Source organism: Sorex araneus, chromosome 5 (genome assembly GCF_027595985.1).
Source record: "Sorex araneus isolate mSorAra2 chromosome 5, mSorAra2.pri, whole genome shotgun sequence".
Classification (NCBI taxonomy): Eukaryota; Metazoa; Chordata; class Mammalia; order Eulipotyphla; family Soricidae; genus Sorex; species Sorex araneus.
In genome coordinates this window covers 206,791,577-206,811,583 of record NC_073306.1, presented here as the reverse complement: position 1 = coordinate 206,811,583, position 20,007 = coordinate 206,791,577, and the positions used below count along the sequence as shown (strand labels likewise).

Genomic DNA, 20,007 nt, shown 5'->3' with positions numbered 1-20,007 from the left:
ATGTTCTCTTGCAATCCTACTGGACTTTCTGTACTTCCTGCTGAGGTAGTGATTGTTTCTGATCCATTTTTCCCATTTCTTTAACTGGTTCCAAGATGGAGGTGGTTTAAGGTGTAAGACTCTATGACTTTTCTAAGAGTTTCATCTTTTTTTTTTTTTAATCATTGCACCTATTATATGAAGTAGTTTAAAGTATGTTGACTTTAGTTGCAGGAACATCTATAACCCAGACTGTTCAGCAACACCAGTTCTCTAGATTAGATGAGTTGATATCATTTTCCTGATCTACAGCTCAACTCTTGCTGCCCCCCTCTTTTTTAAAAAAAAAAAGACAATCACCATAGATTACAGTTACAAGGTTCTTGGGGATTGGGTTTCAGGTATACAGTGTTGCAACCCCAGTGTCCCTTTCTTTCCATCAGTGCTCCAGTTTCCCTGCCACAGGCACGTTATCCTTTGAGTCACTGGCTTGTGCTACTGTTACTGACAGGGTATCACGCATATCCCTTTTGCCCCTTTCAGCGCCCGTCCATCTCCAGAGTGAGCACTTCCTCCTCTTACTGTGGTAGTGCTCCCTCCCCCAACACAGGCAAGATTCCTGCTAAGAACCAGTTCTCCTGATCTTTATTCCTATGGTCTTCGGCCGTTAGTTATTCCCCAACTGTGTTTCTTTCTATCCCACACTCATTCTGTGTCTGTCCCTCTCTCTCTGACTCACTTCTCTTACCAAGGTATTCTCCAGGTCCATCCAGGTATCAGCAAATTGCATGACTTCTTCCCTTCTTATGGCTGAGTAGTATTCCATTGTCTATCTATCCATGGATTCTTTGTCTGCTCATCTGTTCTCCAGCGCTGGGTTGTTTCCAGATTTTGGCGATTGTGACTAGTGATGCAGTGATCAAAGGCATGCAGGTGTGTTTTTCTGCATTGTGCCCGTGGGATATATTCCCAAGAGTGGAATTGCTGGGTCATACAGAAACTCAGTTCCTAGATTTTTGAGAACTGGCCGTACTGTCTTTCATAAAGACTCAACATTGCCACAGGCAGTGAAGGAGGGCTCCTCCCCACCCTCCCATTCACACCAGCACTGGTTGCTGTTCTTTCTGACAAGTACCAGTCTCTGTGGTATGAGATAATACCTCATTGTTTTGATTTGCTTTTCCCTTATGTTTAGTGATTTTTTTTGCACTTTTCATATGCCTTTTAGCCATTCATATTTCTTCTTTGAGGAAGTTTCTGTTCACCTCTTCCCATTTTTTAACAGGGTCGGGTGTTTTTTCTTGTAAGATTCTACCAGTTCTTTATGTATCTGGATATTAACCTTTTGTCAGACCTGGGGTGGGCAAGTAATTCCTCCCAGTCTCTGGGCTGCCTTTGTGTTCTGGTAATCAATTGTCCTGAGGTGCGGCAGCTTCGAAATTTGATATAGTCCCATTTGTTTATTTTTATTTTCACTTGCTTGGTCATTGGATGTTTATCCTCACAGATGCCCCTCGCTTCACTGTCATGGAGAAATTTGCCTATTTTTTTCCTCTGTGTATCTCATGGATTCAGGTCTGATAATGAAGTCTTAATCTACTTTGAATTTTGTGCATAGCATTAGAAGGAAGATAGCATTAGAAGGATGTTTAATTTCATTTTTTTCCAACACCCCCTTCTTGAAAAAACTTTGCTTGCCCCACTTCATATTTTTTGCTCCTTCATCAAAGATTTATTGACTGTATACCTGAGGATCTGTCTCTGGATTTAAATTCTTTTTCATTGTTCTGAGGGTCTTTATTCCAATACCATGCTGGGTGAACTGCTACTGCTTTGTAGTACAGTATAAAGTGGGGAGAGGTGATGTCTCTCATCTTGTTTTCCTCAAGAATCGCTTTGGCTACTGTGAGGGTGAGGGAGTAATTGCTCCATATGAATTTCAGGACTCAGGACTCTTTTATCTATTTTTTTTTGAAAAATGTTGTGGTTATCTTTGTATGGACTGCATGGAATCTGTACTGTGCTTTGGGGAATATTGACATTTCCATGCTGTGAATCCTCCCAAGCCATGAGCAGGGATATTTTCCCATTTCCTCTTGTCTTGGCCCACTGCTTAGTAGTATTTAGCACCCCCCCCAAAAAAAAAAAGATTTTAAAAGTACTGGCTAAGTTGCAGTTCTTTTTAATTATTCTTTCCAAGTGGTAATATCCCTTGATTCTATAAACTCACGAAAGAATTAGGGCACTAATACTATAAACCAATAAAGTAATACTCTGTGGCCAAGTAACCCGTGCTTTACTCATGTTCTTGCTTTCGATCGTATGTAATGATGGTGACTGCCTCGCGCCGGGCCCCTGCTGCGTGTCAGCTCAGCACTTGTGCATGAAAGGACGCGCGTTCTCAAGATCTTCTGTGCCCTCCGTGTGTCTCTGTGCATCTTTACAAAACTCTGGGTTCGGGGCCACCTTTATCATTCGCATTTTACAATTCAGGAGACAAAGCACTGAGATGAATAGACCAGATCACACAGCTTCCAGAGAAAGCAGGACTCCAACCGGCTTTCGCCCCGGAACGCCATCACACGGCAGTATTGTCCGGAGGAATGCAGAGGGGACCAGATGGGAGCTCTTGTGCAAGCGTTTCCGGCATCCCCTCTTTCCTGGGAACCTAGGAGAAGTTGTCTCATGAAACCTTAAAGTGCCTGGCAGGGTTAAACCCAGAGCACCTGCCCACAAAACTTGGCCCCTCTGGGAAGTGTTTTGTGATTTGTGATAATCCAGCGGACAGAGAGTGCAGGGAGGTCAGACACGTACCTGCCTTGCATGTGGCAGCTTCAGACAAAACCCCCGTTCAATCCCGACGCCACGTATGGTCCCCTGAGCACCGCCAGGAGGCACCCTTGAGCATAAAGCCAAGAGTAGGCGCTGAGCGGTGCCGGCCCACACGCAGCACAGTGATGGGAGAAGCGGCCCTTCTCTTCTGGGCAGAGAGAGCGCCGGTGGCCAGCGGTGTGGGTGCTTTGCCCGCTCCGGGACCCAGTTGGAGCTGAGCAGCACAGGGTCCCCTGAGCATGGCAGGGTGGACCTCGCAGTTTCCGGCCACCTCCTGGGCTCCCGGCTGGCTGAGCGCATTGAGTGGCACTTGGCCCCCTGAATGCTGCCTGGGAGACACGCCCCCTCCTGAAACCTTCCCCCTCTGCTGTATGTTAAACACGCCCAAACTGGGGGCCTCGGGCCCCTGGGCTCCAGCATTTCCCTATGTCCAAACAACGAAATAACAGACTTGGTGAAATAAATTAGTTTTTTCATATGTATTGGATGACAGTGAATTAGAAGGTTGCGAGTTGGTCATGATTACATTTCAGACGCAGTGTTCCAGCACTGATCCCTCTGCCAGCGCCCCAGTTTCCCTCCCGCCCCCCAGCCTGCCTCTGTGGCGCACACTTTCCCCCCCACCGTTGCCTTCCTGCTCCGTCCCCTGGCCCCTGCACAGAGAGTGCAGGGAGGTGGCCACTTAATGCTGGAGACCAGTTGTCATGCTCTTCACTTCTCTTACCTCTGGGCACTTGTTTAAAATAGTTTTTAAAATTCAGCTCATTTCCGTTTTGACGATTTTCATGTCTGCACATTGAAAATAAAATGACAGTAAAGATTTTTAAAAAGGAAATGGTGAAGATACGGGGAACGACTGATGACTTTTGAAAAGGATTCTTTTTCTTCTGCAGGCAAAGATGCCAAATCTGAAGGTATCGTCCCTTCGCCTGTGTCCTTGGTCCCGGAGGAGAAGGTGTCATTCGGCCTCTATGCGCTCTCCGTCTCGTCCCTGACCGTGGCGAGAATCCGCAAGGTGTACAACAAGCTGGACAGCAAAGCCATCGCGAAGCAGGTAAACGGGCAGATTCGGGGCTGGGAGACTGCCAGGCCTCGGTGCCCGTGCTCCCCGGGGACAGGTGGGTGCTGAAAACAGCGCCCCGCACGATGGTTTTGACTGGTTTGGTTGGATGTGAAGGTAAACCAAACATTTAGATATTTAGCTTACTTCAGAAAACAGAATTTCCTTCTATTGTCCGTGCATGGTTTATACTTACATTAATAGTTAAGGAATTTAATTTTGGAAAACAATTTCTATTTTATAGACTGTAATTGGGCTGGAACGATAGCACAGCGGTTGGGCTTTCGCCTTTCACGCAGCTGACCCGTGTTCAAATCCTCTGCCCCTCTCGGAGAGCCCGGCAAGCTACCGAGAGTATCAAGCCCTCGAGGCAGAGCCTGGCAAGCTACCCGTGCCTATTGGATATGCCAAAAACAGTAACAATAAGTCTCTCAATGAGAGACAATATGGGATACCTGGTTGACCATGTCCAAGGCAAAGACCCTACCTGCTGTCCTATTCTCTAGCCCCCCAAATTACTCTTTAGCTAGTATCGGGATGACTTTGCTGAGACAGATTGGAAGGTGACAGTGTGAACCAGGTGGCCCAGTTCTGAGAGCAATGATAACAGTTCACATGAGAGGCGTGTCAGAACAGGTGTGGCGGCAGAGGCCACTGCGAGAAGCCGTCAGAGTTGAGGTCTGTGTCGAACCTCCAGAGTGCAGTTTCACTTTGCATACTGTCACCCAGGACATGCCACTGGCACGGAGTCGGGGAGCTGAAGGACCGGCAGGGAAAACGGGCAAGAAGCTGCTGAAAGGAGAGCTAAGAGGGTGTGGGCCATAGTAGTGGGTAGAGCCTCGCACGCAGCCGACCTGGGTTCAGTCCCCTGGGTTTGATCCCCAGCATCTCAGATGGTCCCCTGAGCCCTGCCAGGAGTGATCTCTGAGTGTAGAGCCAGGAGTAAGCCCTGAGCATCACCAGGTCTGGCTTGAGAACAAAACAAACAAACACACATGGAGGAGAGGGAAGGAGGAAGGGAGAGAGAAAGGGAGGGAGGGAGGGAGGGAGGGAGAGAGAGAGAAAACTGGGAGAGATGGGCACCATGGAAATCTGTGAGCTGCTGTGGCTGATGGTTAGGGTGGTTGCCACAAAACAAATGGCCTTTGCGTGCGGCTGACTGCTCTGACTGCCGAAGGGAAAACGGAGGGGAAGGGAAGGAAATCCAGGGCTGGAAGGAGAGAGTAAGGAATAGTGTGGACACTTGTGCAGAAGTTTGTCCAGGACTCTGTGTGTGTGTGTGTGTGTGTGTTTACATGTATAGGTATTGGGTCTTAGTATTAAGCTATATTCCTATTAGGTAGGCAGTTTTCTCTGTAAAGCTCTTACATAATTTAGGGACCATCTGATTCACATGTTGACATGTGGCAGGCGGCCGCGTCCTGCCCAGTGCTGAGATGCATGGGGAGTGAAGACAGCACCCACCCCCGTTCTGGTGTCATTTCAAGAAAACCCCCCCACCCCAGGCTGTTTGACCATCTCAGTGTATTATAGGGCTGGAGCAATAGCACAGTGATCTCGGTGTATTATAGGGCTGGAGCGATAGCACAGCGGGTTGGGCGTTTGCCTTTCACTCGGCCGGCCCGTGTTCGATTCCTCCGCCCCTCTCGGAGAGCCCGGCAAGCTACCGAGAGTATCCCGCCCACACAGCAGATTCTGGCAAGCTACCCATGGTGTATTCGATATGCCAAAAACAGTAACAACAAGTCTCACAATGGAGACGTTACTGGTGCCCGCTCGAGCAAATCGATGAGCAGCGGGCTGACAGTGACAGTGACAGTGCTTTCTGAAGTCTGCACGCCCCTTCGAGTCCTGCGGCGAATATTCCGATAAGGCGGGAAAGCAGGGCCAGACCATGAATCACAGCCTTTTCTTTCCTTTTCCCAACCCAGCGCGTTGCGAGTGTGGCTCTGTTGTGACCTCTCCTCCTGTGCTCTTCTTCAGTTAGGCATTTCCTCCCACGAGAACGCCACGCCCGTGAAGTTCATCCACAACGCCGCCGGCCACCTCAACGGGCCCGCCCGCACCATCGGGGCCGCGCTCATCGGCTACCTGGGTAATCAGCCGGATTCCCTCCTCCACGCGCGTTTGTCTCCCCTGAAGTCTGCGTTCACTTCCCTCACCTCAGCGGTGACCTGTGACGTCCTCGTTACCTTTCGAGATCCGTGCAGCCGTCTGAGGGGCCGGTCAGCTTGGAGAATGAATGCCGGAGTTTAGAGGAGCCCGTCCACTTCCGCCCTCTTGGGTTGGCGTTGCCGAGCACTGGCTACGTGCCTCTGTGGCGCTTCAGGGCAACTCTCGGTGCTGCACGCAGGGGTGGAGGCACGGCACGTGCCAGGCTCGCAGTAGCACCAGTTGTGGCCAGGCTGTGGCGCGGTGGTGGGGCCGCTCCTGCCCTTGGGCCCTGAGCTGGGGGGAGCGCTCTGGGTGCGGGCTCCGCATCCTGCTGGAACCGCGGTTGAGTCTTTCGCACCCCCTCCCCCCACTTCAGGGGAGCTGGCGGTTCGGGAGAGGAGTGCAAGACAGGGCATCCCAAACCCAGAGTACTGTCGCATGCCCGGTACTGAAGGTCAGTGGGTTTATTAGGTTAAGGAGGCGCAAATGTGCTCGTCAGAATTCTGCAAGGCAAGTTTCCCCTTCCGGTAATGTGCACACGTGTCCATCCCGTGTTGCTTTTTAAAATACGACTTTATTAGACTCTCACTGCCGCTGCAACACCGGATCAGTATTTATTTGAAGAGCACTGCTAGGCCCTTTTCAAAAATAAAGCAGCACTGTGGTCTACTTCCGGCGGCAGGGGATACAGAGGGTGGGGAGCTAAGTGGGACTTCCTGTGGGGGCTCGAGGAGGCGTTGTGCCAGAAGGCTCAATTCTAGATTTCCATTTTTCTTTCCTGTAAGTTTGCAGCGCCTGCCCTTTGCAAGGTAGTTCAAAGTCGAGTGCTAGTGTACTCGAAAGCCTTGGGGTGCATCCAAGCACATAGAAATATGAAATCCATATTAATTTTTTAGATTGATAGGCAAACAACATTTAAACAATGGCTTTTATTTATTTTTTTTTAAAGTGGAGGCATGTAATTGTGAGATTTTTTTAAAACATTGACACCACGTACACTCCAGCGTGGTACTTTCACATGCTCGTGTTCTCCGGAGGTTCTGGGTCTCCTCTGCCTCCCTGTGTGGCCGGGAGCAGCTTGAGTGGCAGCGTCGTGCTCTGCCGGGTGACCTTGGGTGGGGCCCCCGCCCCGTGCTCTGCAGGATTCTTCCCTCCCCGTCCTGGAGTTCAGGCCCGAAGCGTCGCCCTCTATCAACATGGCCCAGGGAGGCATTTCACCTGCTTCAGAAATCCCTTCCCGGGGTCTCTGGCATTTGTCCAGCAGGGAGGAGGGCAAGGCCCCCCGCTCGGGGGCTCCAGGCGCTGTCCACAGTCCAGCCCTGACCCCGCGCCTGTGCTCCAGCCCCGAGCACCTGCCCCCAGGACACAGCCCTGGCTTTTCCCTTGGCTTTCACGCCCGGCTCTTCCCTGGGAGGAGAAACGCCGTTGCCCTCTCCCCTCTTCTACCTGGAACTTACTCTGGTTGCTAGTTTGGGGGGCTAAACCCCCAGGGCCCAGGGGGCCGTGCAGAGCTAGAGAGAGGCTGAGCACTGCCCCTCAGATGCTCTCAGCGAGCATCGATGTAACGTATCATTGGCTTTTAATACTCGAAGGCTTTTGTTTTGAAATGAAGGGTGTCTGCCAGACGCTGCCTATCAGTAAAATCACAGAATGTTTTTCTCCTTTCATGGATATAATATCCTCGAGGTCCGTCCTTGTTACAAAAGGCAGAATTTTTTTATTTTCTAGCTGAATATTTGCTTTCGCATGTATGCCAGGTTCTCATTTGTTCCTCAGTAGTCATTTAGGTTGTTTCTAGTTCTTGGCCATTATAGAGATTGGTGCAATAAGTGGGCAAGTGCATACAAGTGCATGTATTTATTTATTTGATATATACAATTCACTTCGAATTACTCATACACCGTGTGCAAACACTCAGAAAGGGAGTTGCCATTTTTCTGTTCCTAACGTCAGAGCAGCGTCTACGCTGCTTTCCTTGATGCCCCAGTTCACGTCCTCGCTCCCGCCTGCCAGGGTGCCCTTCCCGCCACATCCCTTCCAACAGCTGCGGGCTCCCGTTTGCTTACTGACCACCCTCCTTTCCCTACTGGGCAGAGATGACGGGTGTTTTGCTGGTCATCTCTTTGTCTTCTTTGTAAAACTTTTTCTAGTGGTTTTCCCTTTTAAAACTTCAGGCGCTGGGATGTATAATACTGTTAGTAATAAAGTTTCAAGCTTAGGGGCTGGAGCGATAGCACAGCAGGTAGGGTGTTTGCCTTGCACATGGCCGACCCGGGTTCGATTCCCAGCATCCCATATGGTCCCCTGAGCACCGCCAGGGGTAATTCCTGAGTGCACAGCCAGGAGTGACCCCTGTGCATTGGTGCATTGCCAGGTGTGACCCAAAAAGAAAAAAAGAAAGTTTCAAGCTTATGCTATTAGTAATAAAGTTCCAAGCATAAGCTGTTCCAGCCCCACCCCCATCTCCGGGTGTCAGCATCCCTTCACCCCTGCAGTGTCTGAAGTCCCCTCCCACCCCCGTCCTCTGGGCGGACTCACGTACACAGACTCTGAAGACCCTGCAGCATCTGTTACTCCCACACTATGTTTCTTCCTATGCTGTGCCCGAGTCCCTCTGTTCTGTCCCTCTGCCTGCGGCTGACCTCACGCCGCAGGGCATGTTCCACACACACAGCTGCCATTGCAAGGGTTCCTTGATCTTGTCGCTGAGTCCTCGTGCCGTGGCTACGTCCCTCCGTTCCCTTCTCCGCTCATCTGTGCTCCGGGACCCCGGTTGTCTCCAGATCTGGGTTGACTGTTTGTTCAGATGATGTGTGTTTGGTTCTTGTTTCCCTGAGGGATGCCTTTTAATAATGTCCCCCTCTCTCTCGCTCAGGGGTAAGGACATTTGTCCCTAAGCCCGTCGCCACTACTCTGCAGTACATCGGCGGGGCGGCGGCCATCCTGGGTCTGGTGGCCATGGCCTCGGACGTGGAAGGGCTCTACGCGGCGGTCAAGGCCCTCGTGTGCGTGGTCAAGAGCAACCCCCTGGCCAGCAAGGAGATGGAGAGGATCCGGGGTTATCAGGTGCGCCCCCCAAAGCTCGCGCTCAGTTGTGTTCCCTGCAGGAAACCCTCGGGGTTGTTCCTTTCTCTTGATAAGGACGCTATGATTCTAATAGATTTAATAGATTTTCCTAAAACTAACAGGTCAGGTGAGAGTGTGTGTCCTCATCGTGGTTGCATTGTTTCCCCCTTGCACGGAAGGCCACTTCTAAGCCCTCGAGTTGGGCTACCTCCCAAGAAGGGTGTTGCCCACTCGGAGTTAACTCTGCTCTGCTAAAGTAGAAACGAAACCCAGTGATCACCGGGCTCCTCGAGCTGGGGCTCACAACTGCACCTCAGGGGGCACCTCTGAATATCGGGGTTGTGAAAACTCTTAAAAATTTGTTTTAAAGTGAATTTCTGTTCTATTATCAGTAGATACTTGATCCGTATGCTGGTTTTATATACGTAGATACCCACGGTCGCACAAGTATGTTTGGGTAAAAAGAGGTCACAGGTGGGAAGAGCTTCCGCCGCCCTGCCCTGTGGGTTATCTGCCCAGAGCTCTCTTGGTCTCTTTCTCTCTGCCCACCACACCTGCGCCCCCTGGCCCTTCCCTTCCCTAGCTAAGGGATGTGAAAGATTCTAAATCTTACTGATCTTGGAAATCCACGTGGGAGTTAAAGCATTTCAAAATATTTAAAATACTAAAACCACTCACGGCACATTCCCACAACCTCTGCATGTTTGGGGCAGAAAGTTAATTATGAGGATCGAAGTAGGTAAAAGAAGATGAAATCCCTCTACTATTAACAAAGTGAGTCCGACCTTAGGCGGGGCTCTGTGTTCAATGGCACTATCTCTCGATTGTGTTGTTTTCGCACAGCTTAAGTACAGCAGGTGCCTTGCACACGCCGCTAGCTCTCTGGCTCAGTAGAGAAAGAATACTTCAAGTGATGGGATTATCCTACTTCTCAGACTTTGCTTGATGCCATAACAAAAATTTCTGTGTCTCTAATTGTCCTTGTAAAGATTTAGAAACCTACTCACGGGTTTCTGCTGGGTGTCGTCGGGTCCTCCGGTGCCCGGGCTGGCACTGATGTCCGTCCCGCTCTCTTGCAGCTGCTGGCGATGCTGCTGAAGAAGAAGCGTTCCCTTCTCAACAGCCACATCCTCCACCTCACCTTCTCCCTGGTGGGCACTGTCGATAGCGGCCACGAGACCTCCATCATTCCCAACTCCACTGCCTTCCAGGACCTGCTGTGTGATTTTGAGGTATGTATCTCCGCCCCCGCTGGCTCTGTGTCACCCCGGGGTTCCGTCACTCCTGAGTACTGAGAAGCTCACCGGCGACCTCTCCTCCAAGCCGTTTTTTTATATTCTAAACGCCTGTACTAGTTGCTTACGTGGAGTAGGAAATATAGGGGAGTGATAGAATTTCTTCTCAGAAGTATTCAGTCTTGGGGCCAAAGAGATAGTAACAGGGGGGTTAGGGTGCTTACCCTGTGTTCATCTGACCTGGATTTCATCCCTGGCACAATGTCTGGTACTCCGAGCCCTGCGGGAATAGTCCCCGGGTACTGCTATGTGTGCGGGAGGGAGAGGGAGGGAGGAGAGGGGGAGAGAGTGGGAGGGAGAGGGGGAGAGAGAGATTCTATTGTAGAATATTAAAGAAGCGAGGCAGGACGGTCCATATACTCAACAGTAGCTGCAGAGAGACTACAGCAGGTCAGGCCCTTGCCTTGCACGCTGCTGACCCGTATTTGGTCTCCAGCATCCCATATGGTTCCCTGAGCACTGCTAGGAGTAATTCCTCAGGGCAGAGCCTGGACTGAGCCCTGAGCATCCCCAGGTGTGACCATCCCTCCCTGCCAAAAGGAAATCAAGTATTTCATCCAATATCCCTGGAAACTTTCAGGTGTGTGTGGCAGGGGGAAGGGGTGGGGTTTGGGCCCCGCCTCGTGGTGCTTAGAGTTTGCTCCTCAATCCGCGGTCAGCAAGGACCCCTGAGCACGAAGGGGCCTTGGCTCTTGTGCTCTCTCCACCCTTCCTGAAGTAACTGATAAAAGCGTTCCACAGCTCATGGGAATCTGAACCTGAAAGTTGGTTAGTCAGAGCCGTGTAGTAGAATATCAGTCATCTTGGCAAAACAGCAGGATTTTCTTCTATTACCTTAGCACATGCCTTACTCCGTCTGCCTGGGATATCGCTCAGCCATTTAATTTCTCTATTTAGTGTCTCGTTCGCAGTGTTTTGTCTATACATCGCGCGCGCACGTGTGTGTGTATGCGCGCGCGCGTGTCCTTGTGAGACTGTGAGTGCAAAGATCTCGTCCTCTTCAGTTACAACCCTCCCGCTCACACAGTACCAGCACTGAATGTTCACCAGCCGCCATAGCCAGGCCCTCGAGACTTGCTTCCTCGTGACTGTCCTGTGCTCCATCTTGTGTATTTCACGTTTGTTTTTGGGGGCCACATTCAGCAGTGCTCAGGGGCCCCTCCTGGAAGTGCCCGAGGACTGGACAGAGGGGCCAAATCAGGGTTGGCGGCGTGGCAAGGCGAGCACCGTGCCCTCTGTCCCCCTCCTCAGCCCCGCGTGAGTGGTTCGAGATCTCTTGCCAGTGTGCCCTGCTGCCCGCCCACCCAGGGTCCGGTGCTCCTCAGTGCCCACCCGCCGTGACTGCCCGTGTGTCTCGGCCTCTGGCCTCGCTGCCCTGCTCCTTCCGGCCCCCTTTGCTGCTTCCATATTTCCGTGGCACAGCACGTGCATTCTTCTGTTTCTTCTTGACCTTCTCTGCGCGCGCATGTGTCTGTGTGTCTGTGTGTGTCTGTGTGTGCTGTGTGTCCTTTTCTTTACTTTCACGCGGCCGCTGCCGTGTCTCTCCCCAGACCTGCATCTCCCGCTCGGGATCTGACTCCCAGGCTGGATTTCTAATTTCCCACTCGGTGTTTCCATATTTGTGCTCCAGCAACACCTAAGCTAAACTTAGCGCCCTTCCCCAAAGTTAGTTTTCCCTTCTTCCTTGGGCTTCTATTAATAACGCCGCCGTTCTCCCTGTCACGGAGGTTGAGAACTGAAAACATTTCAGCTTCCTCCTCCCTCTGTTTATAGCCGAGTCCGGCATTACCTCATGCAGGTTCCGCTTCCTTGCTCTCCGCCTCCTCTTCGCTCCGTCCTGACAGAAGCCCGGTCCCTTCTCGCCCCTTCCCTCTCTCTAGCCCAAATAGCATTTAACCTTATTCTTTTGGAGGCAGAATCCTATCACTTTCTCGAAAAAAAAAAAAAAACAGTCCGCGATTTCCCTTTCAACACAACAAAATGCACCTTCCTCAGCCTGATATTAAAAATCCTGATTCAAAAATCCATCATCCGTTTAGACTTAGTTACTGCCTGTCAGAGCCAGGCTCCACATTGGCGCTAAGGATAGAGAAACGTGGGACGGCTCTCGCCTTGAAGGCATGTAGCCCATTAGAAGAGGAAACGAATGGACCTGCACTGAAAGATTCGCGAGAGCAGAGATCCAGGTGCCCAGGAAGGCGGGTGGAGCTTTCAGAGGAGGCCTCCCTGGAGCCGAAATGTGCTCGGCTGTGTAACTGAGATATGTTAGCGGTGAGTTCAGAAAGTGTGGGTGCTTGATGTGTGTGTTGGTGGCCGAGAACCGCCTCCCCAGGCCTACCGAAGGTGACGGACGCATGAAGGGAAGAGGCCGCAAGCTGGTTAGTAATCAGGGACCGGTTATTTTTCTCCTCTTCTCCCATGGCATTCGTTGTTATTTAGAAATTGTGTCGGGTGGGGGTGCACATAGGTGGGGTTGAACATGATCACAACAGTAAACAGATGTAAGGCCCCTCCTTTCGGGGAAATCCCCTAAGAGATTAACGCAGGGACAGAATCTCATTTTTTTGTCCCTAATGTTAGAACTCTAATTAGCTCTCTAATCTAATGTAGAGTTCAGCACTCTAGATTACTGGGAGATCCGCTCCAGGGCGGGATTCCATGTAGGACATATTGCTTTCTCCTTTCCTCAGCTAGTACTCCATTTGTCCCTAGTCATTTTGTGTGAAGACAGAAAATGTCTTAATGTAAGGCTCTTACATTAAGCCTTAAGAGTGGCTCTTCCTGGAGGCGTCTCCTGTACATCCCAGACTACAGTTCTCAGGCCATATTTTCCCAGAAATTACCTTTTTTTAAAAAAAAACAGAACCAGAAACCCACCGTGTGAGCAGTTTTATAGGGCTTCATCAAATGGGAATTAATAAGATGCTTCTAGGTAGTTAAGTATGAAAGAAGTCCGATGTGCTAACGCTGTTTGGTGGATGGACATTTGGGGGATTTCTAACCCTAGTTATACCTCCTCTGCCCTCTGCCCTCTGTGTCCTAGGTCTGGCTGCACGCGCCGTACGAACTTCACCTTTCCTTATTCGAACACTTCATTGAACTGCTCACGGAATCCAGGTATCTCTGAACGCCGACACGCGTCGTTGTTGGGTCATGGTAGAGACTGTACGGAGAGTCAGTAAATTCATCGTTCTCTTACAGTGAAGCTTCGAAGAATGCCAAGCTGATGAGGGAGTTCCAGCTGATCCCCAAGCTGCTCCTGACGCTCCGAGATATGTCCTTATCCCAGCCCACCATCGCCGCCATCAGTAACGTGCTGAGCTTCTTGCTCCAGGGATTCCCCAACAGCAACGATCTTCTCAGGTAGTAAAAGCTTCTGTGTGTCCTGGTTTTGTTCACTGAAGGTACCAGTAAGGTTAAGACAGGCAAGATCAGCGACTGTTCCTCAGCAACACCTGTATGACAGAATTACACGCTTCAGGATATTTATGGGATACATTCAGGATATCTGTGGCAAAGCATGGGATCTTACTAACTTCAAAGCTAGTCATTCCCGTGGTGATTCAATAAAGATTTGTTCATTATTTATCGTTATTAATAAATTATTTATGGTGATAAATAATGTATTGGTAATAAATTGTTTAGGGTGGTAAATAAATTATTCATTGTTTATTCATTATTTATGATGTGAATAGTGGTGAGAAAAAATGTAGCACTTAGCCCAATACGATTGAACATCTTAGATTCCCCCCCCCCCCCGCCAAAATAAATTGCATTATTAGGATTCGTGGTCATCAGCCCTCTTCCCTAGCTTCCGCTCTGCTCAGCTTTGTGTACACAAACATACATGTACACGGCTACAATGAGCATGCCAGTTCTTTTCTGTTTTCTACCTGGTACATGAACAGGTGAAGGTGTTTCCTTGTTGCCTTATTCAGATCTTTTCAGTAATGCATTTGCTACTAATATGAAGTATGGCTCAAAGCATTTTTATGAAGTATCTCTAGAAATATTCCAGCATTCACTTGATAGGTCTTCTCTTATTTGGAAATAAGAGAAATGGGAAAAGTGAAATGATTACTTTTCAGAAAAAGTAAAATCTATAACTATGTCTCCTTGTACTTCAAGGTTTGGCCAGTTTATTTCTTCTACTTTACCAACCTTTGCAGTTTGTGAAAAATTTGTAGTTATGGAGATAAACAATGAAGAAAAGCTTGAAGTTGGTGAGTTGATTCTGGATCTTGGGAACTAATTGCTATGCCATATTTTCTTCTGTTACAAGTTCAAGCTGGAATATATGTGATACTATTGTGTCACCATTGTGTGTGTGTGTGTGTGTGTGTGTGTGTGGTGTGTGTTGGTTTTGGGCACGCCCAGAGGTGCTCAGGGTTCACCCCTCTTGGGGTTCTGGGCACTGTATGTCGTGCTGGAGTGTGAACTGGGGGTCAGGTGAGTCCGCTGAGTAGAAGGCAAACGCCCTGCTTTTGCTACTATCTCTACAGCCCACATTATGTTAATTTTAAAGTTGTATTGCTTATTTTGGGGATACTTCTCAGATAGATTTGTCATAAATCAAGCCTGTACGATATGTGGTATAGAGTTAACCTGAAAACATTAAGTGTCATGCTTAATTTAAAAATAAAAGCTTTGCTATTTTTAGAGGATTCATAGCAATTTTTCTTTAGTGAACCTCCAGTGAAATTTTTAGACATCATTTGAGTTTTTGAATTTATATCCATTGCTCCAGAAACAGCTATTTGCTGAAGTGAATTATATCTATATTTTCATTTTCCTGTTAAATATATAGAAATCACTAAAAGACTGTTTTACTAGAATCATTTCATATAAGCATCAGATAGAAATAGTGTCATAAGATGTGAGTTCTTGGTTCTGCAACAGCCTGTTTTTTTAATTTTCCTTACATAATCTACATTTTTGTCCTCTGTTCCAATACATTTTTCTGTAGTATATTCGAAAAAGATTTGTTCAAAAAACTTTGAAACAGGATTTTCTAGACCAGCCTGTAGTTAAACTCAAGCTCATGATATCTTATGTTCAGAATTAGTTACGTTATTCCAGACCATATCACATAAGGGATTTCCTTTGAACCCTGATAGCCCCACCCCCTGGCATATAAAGGAGAAATACTTTTCTTGGAAGTGTCACATCCTCATAAACAAGTCCCTTTAGTTTTGACTAAATCACCTAGAGCACAGCTATCCCAGGGCTTCACAAATCAGAGAAAGTAGTATAATCATGTTTTTTAACGGTGAAGCCAAGAGGTTTGAAAGACTAAATGACCTCTTACAGATTACAGAGAGGACATAGGCCTTTGCCACTTACCTACTATCAACTCTTTGGGGAGTGTCAGTATTTCTTTCATGAAACAGGATGAGAAGTTTAGAAAGACCAAATCCATAGATAAACTTTGTGTGCTTAATATCTTCCATTTCAGTGCTTTGTATGATCTTGTTCCGACTCTGAGAATTAGGTACTATTGTTCCCCTAACTATAGAAGGGAGCAAATGAAGACCGGTAGAGAAAATTTACCCAAAATCATTCCCCTGCTTTAGAAACCCACATTCTAAGCACTTAGCCGTGACATTTTATTACCATATGCAAGGATTCCTTCTAAGTAGTGAATATACATTAAGTAAATAGGAATTAGAGTATGAAGCTACTTTAAGAGTCATTGGTATTTCATAATAAATATAAGCGTAAAAGTATACATATGTAAGTGTTTAAAAAAAAGCAATACAGAGGATCAGTGAAAGTAGAATTTATCTTCAAGAATATAAGTTGATAACCCTTTAGTTGACTCACAAGGCAAGAGACAATTCTAGTAAATAAAAGCAGTAATGAAAAAGTAGAGGTTTCCATGGTTACCATGCAAATACAGAGGGCCCTGGGAGACTTGTGCTGGGTCAGGGTCTGCCTTGCTCGCACGGGCCTGGGTTTGATCCCCAACCCTGCCTGGTTCCCCAGTCTCAGGTGTGGCCCAACAAAAAACAACTGTATGCTTCCTGTTTTCAGTTTTTTGGTTTAGCAAATTTAACTATGATGGGGCTGGAGCAATAGCACAGCGGGGAGGGCGTTTGCCTTGCACGCGGCTGACCCGGGTTTGATTCCCAGCATCCCATATGGTCCACTGAGCACCACCAGGGGTAATTCCTGAGTGCAGAGCCAGGAGTAACCCCTGTGCATCACCAGGTGTGACCCAAAAAGCAACAACAACAAAAAAATGTTTTTAATTAACTCTGAAATGCCTTCAAAAAGAAAATGAAGGGGCTGGAGCAATAGCACAGCGAGTAGGGCATTTGCCTTGCACTCGGCCGACCCGGGTTCGATTCCCAGCATCCCATATGGTCCCCTGAGCACAGGGGTAATTCCCGAGTGCAGAGCCAGGAGTAACCCCTGTGCATCGCCGGGTGTGACCCAAAAAGAAAAAAGAGAAAATGAAAATTGGAGGATTTGGATTATTAGTTTTCTTATTGATTTTCATTTATTTACCTTCCCATGTTGGTAGGGTGTTGGGAATATTTGCCAGAGAGTGGGTAGGGGACTTGCCAGAGAGTGGGTAGGTTCAGTCTCTGGCCTGCCATGTGGCCCCCAAACACGAATCAGCCCCTGTGTCACAGAGCCCCGAGTAAGCCCGGAGCACAGAGCCCAGAGCCTGAGCTCTGCTGGGGGTGGTCCAGAAACCAAAAACTAAGAATAAGCAAAAAAAGTTCACAGCTGTTTTGTCACCAGCTTAATGTCCAGTGTAAGCGAATATTGTTTTCAAGAACTTAAGATAATTCATGTTACTGACCTCTTCTCTTATCCACTCTAGGAAAACACTTGTAAAAAAATAATATATTCTAAATGATGCATTTTTCAGTGAGATTTCCTAGAACATGTTGCATCCACTTAACCCTAGTTGCATATATTTAACCCTGTCTGCAAGGAAAAGTTTTTCGTATTTATTTTTGTTACAGGTACTGAAGAAGAGTTTGGAGGCCTTGTGTCAGCTAATCTTATACTTCTGAGGAACAGGCTTCTAGATATCTTGCTAAAATTAATTTATACATCTAAAGAAAAGACAAGTATTAATTTGCAGTAAGTAAAATCTTTTTTAAATTGATGCCACCAATTGCTGTTATGCATTATAGACAAAATAAAGCATTGCCATTGACTTTTAATGGACTTTTAAAAAAATTTATTGATTCCCATTAGATTATAACACTATAAATTTAAACAATATGTCTTTAAACCTTTAAATGTATATATATTTTTTCACTTGTTTACAGGGGGGTAGAGTGGAAGGGAAGTAGGAAATTAATGTGTTTTGGGTGTTTTGTCGCATGGTGCCAGGGATTAAACCTCGGGTCTCCAGCCTGTGGGATCATGCTTTCTATCAGGATGGAGAACGCTTAGTCCCTGGGTCATGGAAGGCCCATGACATCATGTGGGATCCATGGCAGGGACACATGTGTGTGCTTCTCATCAACTGCACATGAATTGTGTGACCTGTACATGGTGCTAGAAATGATCCAGTGGTCCTTGGCAGAGGGAAAAGGCTTGCACCCCTGCTCTGTAGCATTGAATTACATCTCTGTTCCTTTGAGAAAATGTTTGGGGGGTGAGGATTGTACATCTTTACTATGGAACCGGTTTGGTTTTGTTTCTTGGTACAACTTCACATTGGAACTTTTTTTTTATTATCATTAAAATGTTTTTAAACCCTGAGGTTTATCACTGTCACTGTCATCCCATTGCTCATCGATTTGTTCGAGCAGGTACCAGCAACGTCTCTCATTGAGAGACTTATCGTTACTGTTTTTGGCATATCCAATACGCACGGGTAGCTTGCCAGGCTCTGCCGTGCGGGCGGGATACTCTTGGTAGCTTGCCGGGCTCTCCGAGACGGACGGAGGAATCGAACTCGGGTCGGCCGCGTGAAAGGCGAACGCCAACCACTGTGCTATCGCTCCAGTCCCCTGAGGTTTATAACATAACTATTTTCTAAATGTGAAAGCCTCGTGCCGAAGACAGTCCCCATCTTACTCGCTGAGACAACTTTTCAGTTTATTTACGAACAAGACCTCGCCATATTTTATTTCTGAATTTGTTATCGTAGTGCTGGGCATTAATGTGTTCCTCTGTCTTTTCTCTCTTCTTCCACACCTGCGTCTCTGCGTAGAGCGTGTGAGGAGCTGGTGAGGACCCTGGGTTTCGACTGGATCATGATGTTCATGGAGGAGCACCTGCACTCCAGCACCGTCACCGCGGCCCTGAGGATTCTCGTGGTCCTGCTGAGCAATCAGTCGATCCTCATCAAGTTCAAGGAGGGACTCAGTGGTGGAGGCTGGCTGGAGCAGACGGATTCTGTCTTGACGAATAAGATCGGGACTGTGTTAGGTACGAGGCTTTGACGGTCCGTGTTTAAAATCAGCTCTTGTACTTTCATCTTCAGTTTAAATGTCCAATGTGTCTTGTAACTGCTTTGGAATCGTGAATTTAATTTAACTGGGCATGGGAGCTGGGGGACGGGGGCGTGGGGGGAAGCCGGTGTAAATTTTGACTTTTAAGTTGGAAATCAGTATAGGATTATTTTGTTGTTCTTTACCACGTCTGGAGAAGCTCTTGAGATAAAGAAGTGGCGCTGACACCATTTTGTTTTCACTGAAATGATCTCTCGAGGAAGATTATCTGTTTGAAAATACACATTTTAAATGCTTATTATAGATACTTTTGGGATCTAAAAATTGGGGAAGGGCTATTGCCTAAAGATCACTGTCCCTGTATCACTGCCATCCCTTTCTTCATCGATTTGCTCGAGCGGGTGCCAGTAACATCTCCCTCCATCCCAGCCCTGAGATTTTAGCAGCCTCTCATAGCCTAAAGATACTGCTATAAATAGTTGTGTGTAGCAAGAGATTTAGGTTCTTTTTGTTTTGTTTTGTTTGGGGGCCACACCCAGCACCTCTCCATCCGTGTCTAGTTTGAGTTTAGTTCTGATTTGATCCCATCTGATTTAATTTTCCAGGCGGCCTCTCTGATGTGTCTGAATGTGCACGGAGACACATAACCGTCTTCCTTGATTCTATTTCTTGTTGAGGTGGGGAGCAAAACTAATATTTGTAATGTCTTATTCCTACCTCACTTTTATGAGCTCTTCACTGAAGAGGACTTTCCTGTCGCTGTAACTGAGTCTAAAGTAATGCTTCATGAGTAAGCACGGGTTCAGGTGAAAGTGATGCAAGTGAAGTGACTCTGTCGCTCAAAGCGTTTCCTGATGGTGTGAGGTCCAGGGAGTGAAGAGAATAGCCCGAGCCCTGGGGTCTGGGCTGGCTGCTGGACCCTGGCCCTGGACTCTGCCGCCCGCCCTGTACTCTTAAGTTCCCATGAGGGATTTTTTTTTTTAATATTAGATGTGGAGGAAAATAGAAATAATCTGAAAGGGAAATGAATGCTGATTTTTGTTTACATGGAAGACCTGTAGTGGCATCAAACTTAATTTTCCTATTTATTTCATGTCTTTTGGTTTCCTAAAGCCCTGTATATTTTTATGCTCAGACATCCATGTAGAGTTTTCCATAAATAAAATTCAGTCCTAGCACAGACAGTCGGTTAGGAAAT

The 20,007-nt window shown here is 47.7% G+C and overlaps 1 protein-coding gene across 1 annotated transcript in view; it reads left to right on the top strand.

The window, feature by feature from the left end:
• Window positions 1–20,007, top strand: part of WDFY3 (WD repeat and FYVE domain containing 3) — a 284,440-nt gene that overhangs the window by 182,536 nt on the left and 81,897 nt on the right. Inside the window, 9 exon segments of the mRNA XM_055139598.1 lie at window positions 3,705–3,865; window positions 5,855–5,966; window positions 8,901–9,091; window positions 10,171–10,323; window positions 13,430–13,503; window positions 13,588–13,749; window positions 14,515–14,609; window positions 17,364–17,484; window positions 18,569–18,786. Of these exon segments, the coding sequence (XP_054995573.1) occupies window positions 3,705–3,865; window positions 5,855–5,966; window positions 8,901–9,091; window positions 10,171–10,323; window positions 13,430–13,503; window positions 13,588–13,749; window positions 14,515–14,609; window positions 17,364–17,484; window positions 18,569–18,786 (1,287 nt within the window).